The 12,670-nt window shown below is 33.2% G+C and overlaps 1 protein-coding gene across 1 annotated transcript; it reads left to right on the top strand.

The window, feature by feature from the left end:
- The first annotated feature begins 1,376 nt into the window (after nt 1-1,376).
- LOC113513848 (DNA-directed RNA polymerase III subunit RPC5) lies at nt 1,377-12,142 on the top strand. The gene is made up of 7 exons (XM_052893886.1): nt 1,377-1,551; nt 1,657-1,875; nt 3,018-3,177; nt 4,321-4,436; nt 5,648-5,788; nt 7,487-7,675; nt 10,413-12,142. The coding sequence occupies exons 1-7, from the start codon at nt 1,522-1,524 to the stop codon at nt 10,878-10,880; spliced, it is 1,323 nt and encodes a 440-aa protein (XP_052749846.1). The 5' UTR covers nt 1,377-1,521; the 3' UTR covers nt 10,881-12,142.
- Nucleotides 12,143-12,670: the final 528 nt, after the last annotated feature.

Below are 12,670 nucleotides of genomic sequence, written 5' to 3'. Positions count from 1 at the left end.
CTTTCAAGTAAGGCATTGACAGCATTTCTATTTAGTTTGTGGCATTGACTTATGACTCCTTGATAAAAGTTTTAAGTAGACAAATCGCAACTACTATCCTACATCTATGTATATTACTAGAATACTATCTAGAATCTAATAGTAACAGATTTTGTAGGGTAGAAATAGAGTCGTTCTCTAGTTTTTTCTTACTCATTAGACGTAGTATAACATATTCATGTACTGAGTCTTACCCATAGAAGTAGTGTGACGTACTATGTGTCTTATTAGTGACGATGATGAGATTTTTACCATCTATTTTAGACCATAAGAAGTAAACCTTTATTATTGAAAAAAAAAGGACGCGAAAACTTGTTCAAATACCTACTTACGGAAAATTTTATAACGAATAAATAAAAAGAAGGATTGAATATTTTTGTAAAAAATACAGAATAAGGGTAGAGACAGACGGAAGAAGAGATACAACCACTCTTTGGAATCAACTTCCAGCAGCAGTATTTCTGAACCGATACGGCATCATAACCTTCAAGAAAAAAACATACTTATTCCTTTTTGAAAGGCCGGCAGCACACCTGCAATACTGTTGATGTTGTGGGTAATCATGGGCGGCGGTGGTCACTTACCATCAGGCGAGCCGTACGCTCGTTTGCTCCTGTGTTGTAAAAAAAAAAAGGATAGTACAAAAGGTAAAAAGGTACTCTAACGGTGATTATTACAATCTCTTCCGGTTATACATATATTCTTAATTGCATAAAGCAATTGCAAAAAATAGCATGCGTAAGAAAAACATTGCATAGTAACAGTAATTTTATTTCCTAAATTGCTCTGCAGAAACAGCAAAAATAAAGTATCGAAAAAATGTCAAAAATGAATTTTGACAGTAAATGCCGTATTATTTTCATCTGTTAAAAATAGAACCTATGTCTACGGCATCCAATTCCTAAAGCCTCTACATGTCACTTTGTATAAAAGAAAAGGTTTGTATAAAGTACATGCAACCAGCTTATTGCACTTGAAAATTAGGCATTACAGTATTTGGTCAGTAACACTGAATATTTTCTCTAAAAACATCGATTAAAGATTGATAAAAAATTATATGCCTAATAACTAGGTAAGTTGTATTAGTATGAAAGGTTTAGAACTTTTTGTATATATTTTTTGAATTTATAAATTTTATACTATAAAGTAGCTATACCATTGTGTTATCTATTATTTACATTAAAGATTGAGACATATAATAAATAGTTGTATAAATATGAATACATATTTATATATTTTATAATATTCCATCTAAGTGGTTACAAAATTCATTATCTAGTTTTCTTTAAATAAGAGCAGTGGCGACTTTATAATAATGTGACAATTAGTTCCTTGAATTTGATTTGATTGAACTTCATACTTCATTCTTGACGTGTATATCACTTCTTAATCTATACCTATTGTGGTATTTAAATAATTTTGAAATTTCTTGTTCAACATGCCGATATTATAGTTTTTATCTTAGCAAGAAGACAACCTAAAATGGAGGATGAAGATCCAGTAGTACAGGAGGTGAGTAGTTTATTAGTTCTTGCTTTACAACGTGGTTACAAAAAGGTTATGTTTTTTTAAAAAAATCTATCATATGATTAAACTTTATTTATAAATTCTTTGCAGATACCTGTTTTTCTTTCACAAGCTTTGTCTAAACATTTATACATATACCAATATCCTGTTAGGCCGGCCAATAGAGATTGGAAGGATGTTAAAGTAAAGAATGCTTCAATCAAACCTAAAAACCAATTAGTTAGACTTGAAATCGGATTAGATACGTACAGTGATAAATATTGTCCTTCTAAAGGCGAACAGATTGCAATTAACACAGATGGACAACAGGTAAATATATAAATTGATAATGTATTTTGTTATTGAATGTTAATTACTGAAGTTTTGGTATTAAATTTATATTTTAGATTAATGATGTATATAATTATACTATTTTCTACTAATAATTTAAATGTAAAAGTTTGTATAGATGTTTGTATGGTATTGACTCGATCATGTTTAATGGATGAATGAAAATTAATAAAATTTGCTACATAGGTTTATAGGCTAAAAGGCCTAACTTACACATAGAATACCTTTATTATTGATCAACACAGTCCAAGCTGCGAGAAGCAGGTAGTAAAATACTAATATTAAAGTTTTTCTGCTCTAGAGTGTTACTTAGTTATTAAAGCTCTAATGCTTCTCTGTTGCTCAGTTTGTTCCCAATAACAAGTGTTAATTGAACATTTTTAAATACCTTTGAATATTTATAAGTATATTTATTTTGCATACTAATTACTGCTCAATTTTAGTGATGACAGTTCTTGTTAAATATTTAATTAAGGCTCAAAAAAGAGTGCATTTCAGATAATGACATGAACTAAAAAGACAGTGCCAATGTGTTTAAATCTGCCCAACATTAAAACTTTTTCTATCTTATTACAAAACAGATAAAACAATACAGGAGTTAGTACTGGAACCACAGACTAAAACACAGATTAAAGTATTTTGGAGGTTTATCTGTAAACTATGGATGGTTCACATTTTAGTCTTAAATTTTGTTTTGTAGTAAGGATTGTTTAGCCCATGATATATTTCAGTACCAATTCTTGTATTATCTTTAATCTGTATTTTGCAATAAAACAATTTTGAAATTTCTCTATTGTAATGTTTATTTTTTTTTTGAGTATCATTTATTAATGATTTTTGATACTTATTTACTGTTTTTATCTAAGTAAATCCAATTAAAGAGTGAGGTATTTAATTCTGTTGTATTTTTTTACCTCATAACTTCATCATTTATAAAACAATTTTGGACATTTTTTTTTATTTGAAAAGATATATATTTTAATTAATCCCATACAAATTTTATTAAAAATGATTTAGTAGTTTTATAATCAAAATGGTGGCTGACTTTTGGATTAAGTCTTTGTTTTTTCTGGAATTATTTTTATGGAACAAAATTTTAAATAATGGTATTAATAAAACAGGAATCTTCATGGCATGTCAAAGAAAAAGATCGATCTCAGTACTTCAGGAATGGGATCATGGACAAAATTGTTTACGAGAGCAGTACTCCCTGTGTGGAGACACAACACTACACTGTGGCTATATTGCAGGATAAAGAATTACATTGTACATCTATTCAAGGTATTGTTTATTTTGTCTATGTTGACACCCTCACCCTCTAACCTCTTTTACACAAGCCCACAATATCTAAACTATCTCTTTGGATGCTATATTGTTTCACATTTGTAGGAAGCTCATCATATTTTAAAACCTAAATGGAAGTGTAATTGTTTTTAGAGGTGTTTTTCCTTTCTTATATTTTAATTATAGAATAAGCTTTTGGATGAAATTATTTATAAAGACTATATAGATGCTTGAAATAACCATTGGAAAGGTTTCTTTAGGCTCACCAGCATGCATGTATCCTTAGTATTCACAGTCACTTATTCTAATAATACATGTTTAATAAGTTTCAATAGCTATTTCGTGTTATAAATGGCCTGAATATTTAGTTAGGACTTGTGGATTTATTTTAGAGCTTTAAAGAATTTTAAAGTCTCAGTTTTCATGTATTTACACTTATAAACATGAATGAATCTTAGTGAAAATGGCTAGTACATACTTACTTCTATATATTAATTTACATACTTCTTATCTAATTGTATAGTCAATTGCTTGGGTATCTCTCTCCCATTCGTGTTTAAACCATGAAGCATTTGTTTTTGCATGGCTGTGTTTCGGTTTGAAGGGTGGGATATGACGTGAATTTACTGGGTACAGAGGAATAACACCTGAGTCCTCAGGAATGGTAACGCATGGGGGGTATCATGGGCGAAACGGTATATTCTGTTATGTCCATGGTACTGCTTAGGTCTATAGGCGAAGGTTACCACTTTCCATCAGGTGGGCCATCAGGTTGTTTGCCTTTCTAAGTTGTATAAAAAAAAAATGAAAATTCTATAGAATTTTGGAAAAATTTATGTTATCAATAGTGTTAAAATTTGTCTGACTATGTAGCAACTAGGATCATATCTTAAAATCACAGTTTCAAATATATAAGATATGAATGTTATGCTATAGAAATTAGAATGTCATGCAGTTTGATGTTTTGTACTTTCGTATGTGTGTTTATACATGTTTATAAATGTATTTATTTGCCATTTGTTTAATGGTTCACTAAAGTCTCATTAATGGTGAAGAGGTGAATATTCCACCTTATCTTTAAGATACTGCCATTAGTAAATTATAAAGTATTTTCAATATTAAATTAATTATTGTTTGTAGGTGTAGTCCAAATGAGGCCGTCATATTCGTACTACGATAAACAGGACAAGCGTAAGCACGACAAAAATAAATCAAATGATTCTGATGATGAGGAGAAAGATTCTGAAGTTCAACAGGTACATTTTTTTTATGTTACATATAATAAGAGTTTGTAATTTTTTTTGCAAATTATTTATTTATTTAGGTTTGCCAACAATTGTTAAGACTGCATGACTGTAACTAGTTGGAAGGGGGGCATTGAGGGGCAATATCCAACCTTAAAAGACTCAATGCCCTACCTTAAAATGAAAGGCCTCATGAAAATTTGACAGATTCGCTATTTCGATGTCACTTATGGTTTCTGTCCTACCAAAAAGTTATTTTGCCCTGCCTTAAACATGGGTCTAGCTACAGACCTGCGTGACTGCCAACACTCGAAAATAGATCACCATATCGTCATAGTCGTAGAATACTGACGGATCTATATATGTAATATTTGTCAGATCCGTCAGTATTCTATGACTATAACGATATGGCAGTAATAGTAAAAAAAAAGTAGAAGTTTCACAACCTTCCATATTAGCCATCAATCTCCAATTGTCATTTTGTTCACACACGTTTTGCGACACGTGTTTTACTTTTAAATGAGGTATTTTCAGGCAAATTCTTATATCGCTACTTGGAGCCTAGTGTTAACCGCATTCGCATTTGCAGTTTGGGTGTACTTAATGCTAGTAATGTGTACTTAATGCCAGTAGCATTCGCTACCAGTCAACCAATATATATATGTATATGCTCAAAGCATATGTTAGTTTTAAAATTTCCAAAAAAACACTGACAACATCTGTAGTGAATCCCTGTCCTCAACAGGTTTAAACTTTTTTAAGTTTAAATTTGAAATTTTTGCATTGTTTACCTAATTTTTATTGTTTTCGTGTAAAGCTCGCGTGTTAAAGTACTATTTAACTATTTGCGTCGCATTAAGTCCCGATTGTAAATTTAAATAGGTAGCAATTTTTTTTGTATATATTTAAATTCGGCTTCAAATTTTGACGCCATACTACATCAGCTGTTAATTTACCACTGCTGAACATAGGTCTCCCTCATAACGAGGGTTTTGTCACGAGTTGTCACGCTTGGCAGACGGGTTAAGCTTTGACAATGTTTTAAGTGGGACGCTGCTGCCCATCCTTCGTTTATTAAGTTCCCTTAATCATATCTCTTATGATACACACAGGAAAGCAAGGGGTGGTCCATTCTACGTCGGGACCATAAATTTTGACAGCCTAAATGAAATGTAATCACAATTAAATAACTTTACAAATGTTCGATTAATCTGTTGTAACAGATAACGGTGAAGTTTGCTCGTCAAGAGACAGAAGTGGCTAAGAAAGCGCGCGAAAAATCATTTGAAACAATGTCACACCGGTTAGCTGAAGAACCATGGTACGATGCGATGTGGAGACATCATGACACTGATCAAGCCGAGGTATGTATAAGAATAGGCCCTGTACTAGATCCTGTAGCATAAATATCTAATAATCAACAGCGGCGTAAGTATCTAAAAGTAATTATGTTGATGGTCCACGTCCTGTAAAGAACTAAATTATTAATCATTATCATCGTATCAGCCTTTGTCCACTGCTGGACATGAGCCTTAGGGGGGTTTTGCCCTTAGTTGCCACGCTTGGCAGGCGGATTGGCAACCGCAGTTAGGCTTTAAAAATGTTTGTGTTTCTTTGTATGATTTTTTTTATTGGTGAAATAAATCAAGCTGATATAATTCATGTTCAAAATTAAAGGAAAAAGCGTTAAAAAATACATCTGACAGCTTTGTTTTTTTTTTCTGCAATGGACATCAAAAAGGTATCCAGACACGATCAACTTAAAGTGAAATTGTTCTTTTATATAATTTTTGGGCATTCGATGTTATGATGGAAATTTCCACCATTATGCAAAGAAGGGTTAAGAGGGACACTGCTGCCCATCCCTCGCCCTCTTTTAGTCGACTCTTACGACACCCACGGTAAAGGAAGAGGTGGCCTATTCTATATTCTATCTAACTTATTTATTTAGTTGTAAGAATTTTGTTAATTTACGTGTGTTATAGATAACTAAAATTAAATTGTTTATCTATTTATCAATCTAAATTAGTCAGAGTTTGCAAGCGATAAACACGCAGTTAAAGTGCATTTAGTTCACTTGCAGGTGGCGTGAATCATGTCGTAACATTTTTTATTACATTCAAATGACTTTATAACAAACTTCCCATCTTTGTGGGGTCTGAAGATAAGAAGGGTACGTTTTCGTTGCATTACCTAATTTTTGATTGTACCAGTTCTAGGAGTGGCATCATCATCATGCTGATGATGATGCCACTCATTTCATGTCAGCCGTTAACTGTCCACTGTTGAACATAGCACATAGGACCCTGCTGCCCATCCCTCGACTATTAATTTCCCTTAAACGCCTCTAATAACAGCCACGGGTAAGGAAGGGTTGGTCCAGTCAACGCCGTTGGGACTCGGTGGACTACAAAAGGAAACCCGGGTCCCTAACATTATGGCGCGGCTAGGAATGCCGTGATCGTTTTAGCCGGTAGGAGTCCGGCAGTACCCATACGCTTCCCCCGGGGCGTTTGGGTCTGCATGATGCATTTCCCCATGAAAAAAAAAGTCTATGCTGGGACCCGAGGGTGTGTTTTGACAAAATTTGATATATTCCTATCATATTGAATGGAAATGGACATTGACTGTTATTTATTACGATCAATTGATATGTACCTGCTACGCGAATAAAGTTGAGAGCAAAACTTAGTATAAGTGAATATCAATCAATCCCAATGGCCATCTCATGTCCTGCCGATTAGTAGGTCGGGCGAGGTAGGGGCCTCGGGGTGAATGGGGCGCCCCGACTTCTACTCCGGGGGCAACAACCTCCGGGTCACTTGCTTTTAAGTGGACATACACGGGTGGTCTATATATGTCGGCGCGGCGTTTTCTTTCTTCATCTTCCCCTTCTGTAGGTGGTTATTGGTATCTCCTCTCTCTCTCTCTCTCTCTCTCTCTCTATATATATATATATGTTAAGTTACACACTTCTTGTGTCGGCCCTCCCCCCGCCATTTGGGGGGGGGGGGGGGGGTTAAGTGAATATGATCTACATTTCTTCTCGTTGCGTCTCTCAGCTGGAGCGCCTGAAGCTGTTCAGTGCGACGTCATCAGACGGGTCCGCGCTGCGGCTGCGGGGGCGCGAGTACGTCCGCGCGCTGGTCCCGCCCGCTGAAGAGGACCAAGCGCCCGACCAGATACCCTCGCTGCAAGACCAGGTCCGGGAGATACTTATCAATGGTGAGCACATGAGCATATTTTATTATTAAAAAAGTTGGGAAAAATGGAAAGAATTAATTCAAAAAATTCTGTAGTGAAAACCAGTAGAAATTCTTTACGAAATTTTTTTTTTTTACATTTATGGTATTGTGTCAATATATAAAAAAAAAAATTGAAATACTATGAAATACCAAAACTAGCAATGTAATATACGTAGTAAAACGTACAAATACGATAAACGTACGAAAACTATCTACGAAGAAGCACCATTGACCGTGTCCGATACCTATGTATCATAAAATTTCAAATACATTGCGCGGTGTCAAACCTAAGAATCCTTAATTATACGATTGTCGGGCATTTTCAGTTGAAAAATAATCTGCCATCTGAAGCCTATTTGTTTATTTTTTAATGACCAAAATAAAAATAAAAAGTTTGATGTAAAAGGCGTACATAATGCTTTGTACCATCGTTTTTCAACCGAGGAGTTGTGACCCTTGGAGGGGTCGTGTTCGTTATTAAAAGAGGTCGCAGTGTATTGAAAAATAATAATACCTCGAAATATTCGTTTAACGTAGCGATGCGCGACTTAACTAATTTGACTATTAATTATTCGATTGAACAATTAATTCGAATGGTTCTCAAATCACTCGATTATTAATTTAATTCACTATATGCTTTTAGTAATAGCTAAAGTTATTCATTAGCAGTCGTTTATTTATGAGTCGACTCGAATGCTGGATTGTCTTGTTAAATAAAGAAACTAAAGTAAATGAAGTAGGAAAGTTAATTTTTAGTAATTAATATTATGTATGTGTAATTGGGAATGAACGTGGTTGACGTTTTTTTTTGTCATTTTTTATCACGTATTGTTAAGGTAGTGGTGTGGTAGTAGTGGATACAAGCAAAGGATTAATTATTAATTAAAATATTATATTTTTTAGATAGATTTTGTTATTTAAAGATTTTTACTTAACTTTTTGGCTGTTTTGTGGGTCGCGACATAAAAATGGTTGAGAAACAATGCTTTATACTATCTGGGCATGTGTGTGTTGGTTTGCCCTTGAAGAATGGGTAATTCCAAGTTTACTGGGTTTGCAGTAATAACGAATTTGTTCTTGATACAAGTATGATTTGAATATGGAAATAATGAAATATATATGAATTCACAATATGTTTGTATATATAAAAAGAAAAGGTGACGGTATAATGCATCCAGTAAAATATGACGAATGACGTGAATGTAGCTGCTGATTGGTAGGTCGTCGCAATGTGCTTCACACTTCATGATCTTTGTAGAAACCATAGATTATGTAGTAATATATACTATTCTCTCCCAATTACTTTTGGAGAAATCTTATTCTCGGGAGGAGTAGTAGGAATGCCTTTAAATAAGGACTATAAAATTAAAGACAGCTAAATGCCATAGAATCAATTTAATTTTTACTCTGTACTCATTTCGTCATAGTCGTAGAATACTGACGGATCTGACAAATATTAAATATATATATATATATATATATATATATATATATATATATATATATATATATATATATATATATATATATATATATATATATATATATATATATATATATATATATATATATATATATATATATATATATATATATATATATCGTTATATATTCTACGAAATATGACGATATATTTCTCTTGTTTAAAATGTTATATTAATTAAAATTCAAATTATTACAAATTTTCTTCAATCTGTTTTAAAAATATAGAATAACGTTTCATATCCTTGACGAAATATTAGTTGTTTTGTAGTTGAAAATGTGTTAACATTTTACAGATCTAATATTGAAATTACGTGGTCTATCAAGCTATATCCTTAACAACGTCAATCAAAATAAGGTTTAAAATCTTGAACAACATTATAAGATCTATAATCTTTCTACGCTGACTCAGCACTTCATCAAGATGATGACGTTCAATAAGATGCAGTTATTGCGCGCGTAAGGTAACGTGTGAAACTTCTTTGCACTCTCTCAATACGGATATGACATTGATATTGGGGATTCGCGCGGCGGCGTGTACTGGACGCGCGTTATGCGCGGCCTAACACCTCTAAATTCTTGCGCGGCGTTTAAGAAATCGAGCGGCGCTTAACTATATTATCAATATGTCCATTAAGTGATAGTTTTGAATCCAGTATCACTCCCCGCGCACGCTTACATTAGCCGCCTCCTCAATGCACTCATTCAATAATTTATATTTTGTGGGTATTATATTAACATTTCGAGTAAATTTTATATGATAACATTTAGAAAAATTTAGAACCATCCTATTAGCATCACACCACTCTTGTACCGATTGAAGGTCTTGATTGAAGGTATTCATTTCCATTATTAGAAACCACAGCACGGCGTCACAGTTAACATTTAAAATATTAAGACTAATAATAGGTTCCTTATTTTTTTTTTGTTTACAACTTAGAATGGCAACCAAGCTGACGGCCCACCTGATGGAAAGTGGTAACCGTCGTCTATACACATGAGCAATACTATGGACATAACAGAGTATACTGTTTCGCTCACGATACCCCCCATGCGTTGCCATTCCTGGGCACTCAGGTGTTATTCCTCTGTACCCTGTAAATTCACGCCATATCCCACCCTTCAAACCGAAACGCAGCCGTGAAAACACAACTGCTTCACGGTTGAAACACGAATGGTGCAGAGGTGCCCAAGCTTATTATTATAAAAGTACAAAATTGGTTTGCGCAAAAAAGGATTGCCATTCTAAGTTGTATAAAAAAAAAATATTATTAAAAATTTTCTTTTCCAGCTATATTTATTCACACAACATACGTACATAGACCGACGAAAGGTAGCTGCCGCAGTTCGACTACCTCCTGATGAGGTTTTGCAGATCATCCGCACGGTTGCCAAATACAACCCGCAGCACGGCTGGGAACTTCTGATACCGCCAGATCTAGCGTTTGAAGCGAAATACCCAGAGGTGATGCAGCGCCAAAACCTCCACTGGGAAGCACGTCAGAGGTTGTTCAACGAGATGCTTATAGGAGAAAGCGTTCCTAAACGGCAGAGGAAAAAGTCGCAGAGGGAGTCGGTTAGTTCCGATACGATGCTGAGTCCAAAAACGAGGTGTAATAGTGTAAGTGAAGAAGACAGTGATAGAAAAAGACATAAAAACAAATCCGCTACCGGTAGCGGTAAACGGACCCGAAACATTAGTTCAAGTAGTGCACACGATGGTACGTGATCGTCACGGAGTAGGTAGGTTATCAAATTTTATTGGCGTTGGTGCGGAGTTTTCACTATGACGTTGAAATTGATGATTTAAAAGTGCTTGTAAACAAGTCTATTTTAATAAAGATATTTGAATTTGAATTTTGAATGTAGGTATTGACTCTCCCAGTGCTTGCATGACTATATTTTGATTTAAATGGTGAGGAATTACTAAGTAGAGACAGAAGTCTTTAGTCCTGAGGAATGGAAAAATAAAGTGTATATATGATCTCCCTGGTGCAGTTTATGTCTATAGGCGAGGCGATAATAACTTTCCATTAGGCGTGCCTTTAATTTATTTGCCATTTTATGTAGTATAAATAAAAACATACAAAGTACAGTAAAATACAATCTTTATGTCATAGTGAAAAACTAATTTTTCTGCATATTCCTCGCTTGCTTGTTTGATAGTGAAGAAGGTACGATAATAATGATTGTGACATATTAAAATTTTTTTATTTTGTTATTGCAAATCATTGTTGCGATGATGGGTAGGAACTGATTTTGTTTTAAGAGTAGACATCAATAGTACATTACAGTAATACATACATCGCTAGCGTGGTTTATTTTGGGGAAGCTATTGGTAATAATTATTTTGTCCAAGTTAACTTGAATGCAAGGAATAGATATATGTATTGTAATTATATTTTTTTGTGCTTCCAGTATTATTTTTAAATGTATGTATAATAAAAATGTAATGATTTTGTTTTATTTTAAATTCTACTAGTATTATAATTGTTAAAATTTGTCGAAAAGTTTACTTGTTTGTTACACAGTTACACTTACTTGGACATATGAATGGATTTGAAGAATTTATTAATATCATATGAAAAATCATATTTCAAAATTGTATGATTGGACAAGTCGGCAAGATTTGATTCCATACTGTAATTAATAACGATTTTATTGATAGATTCATCTGGTCTAAGGAGAGCACTTGAACTATGCCTCACTGGATGTCCATTTGGAAAATACTTAGTCACTTGAAAATGATTGAGTTTTGTTGATTTTAAAATGGGTATCTTATCTTCAATATTTATAAATATTACATACATATTTGTCACGCCTGTCTCCCATTAGGGAAGGTAGAAACAATGTAACGACAAATGCCAAATCGCCATCATTATCCATCTTCTCCAAATTGCCAAACAAACGCAATATTCTTTTTTCGATTTTGTCACTACATTGTCTTTCAGTCCGCACTTTTCCCTAATCACATTGTTTCTTACTATATATATATATATATATATATATATATATATATATATATATATATATATATATATATATATATATATATATATATTATTGCAAAACTAGAATCCCCATTATAATCACCTAGCGACCCCAATGCGATATATAATAGTATAGCTGATGTACACAATATAATATGCAGTGTAAATAGTTAATCAATATTTATTATGAAATGCTCATAAAATAATTTCATATGAATTAGTAAATAAACTATGATCTTGTAATAGTGTGTGTATGACACTACTAATGTGATTTATAATATGTTGTTATCCTTTTATAAACAAAATAAACATTTTAATATTTTTGTTTTGTGTTGTTTTTTACTTTATACCATTTCGTTTGCTGAGCAAAATTGTAAAATTAAATTAGCTCTGGTATTATACAGCTTTATCAATCAGAGTGTAATAAATGTGTTCCATATTTTTAAGTGGCTTAAAAAAGGTGCCCAATTCAACTGTGTGTGAATCGATTTTAATGATACCTTTTAAACGAGTCAAGTCCTGTACCTTA

This window comes from Galleria mellonella, unplaced genomic scaffold, assembly GCF_026898425.1.
Source record: "Galleria mellonella isolate WM207_F2 unplaced genomic scaffold, CSIRO_AGI_GalMel_v1 utg116, whole genome shotgun sequence".
Lineage (NCBI taxonomy): Eukaryota > Metazoa > Arthropoda > Insecta > Lepidoptera > Pyralidae > Galleria > Galleria mellonella.
This window is presented reverse-complemented; position numbering and strand designations above follow the sequence as displayed.

Coding starts and splice junctions, on each gene's coding strand:
- LOC113513848 (XM_052893886.1), top strand. CDS start 1,522: ATGGAGGATGAAGATCCAGTAGTACAGGAG. Junction 1,552..1,656: donor AAGATCCAGTAGTACAGGAG/GTGAGTAGTTTA, acceptor AATTCTTTGCAG/ATACCTGTTTTTCTTTCACA. Junction 5,789..7,486: donor ATGACACTGATCAAGCCGAG/GTATGTATAAGA, acceptor TGCGTCTCTCAG/CTGGAGCGCCTGAAGCTGTT.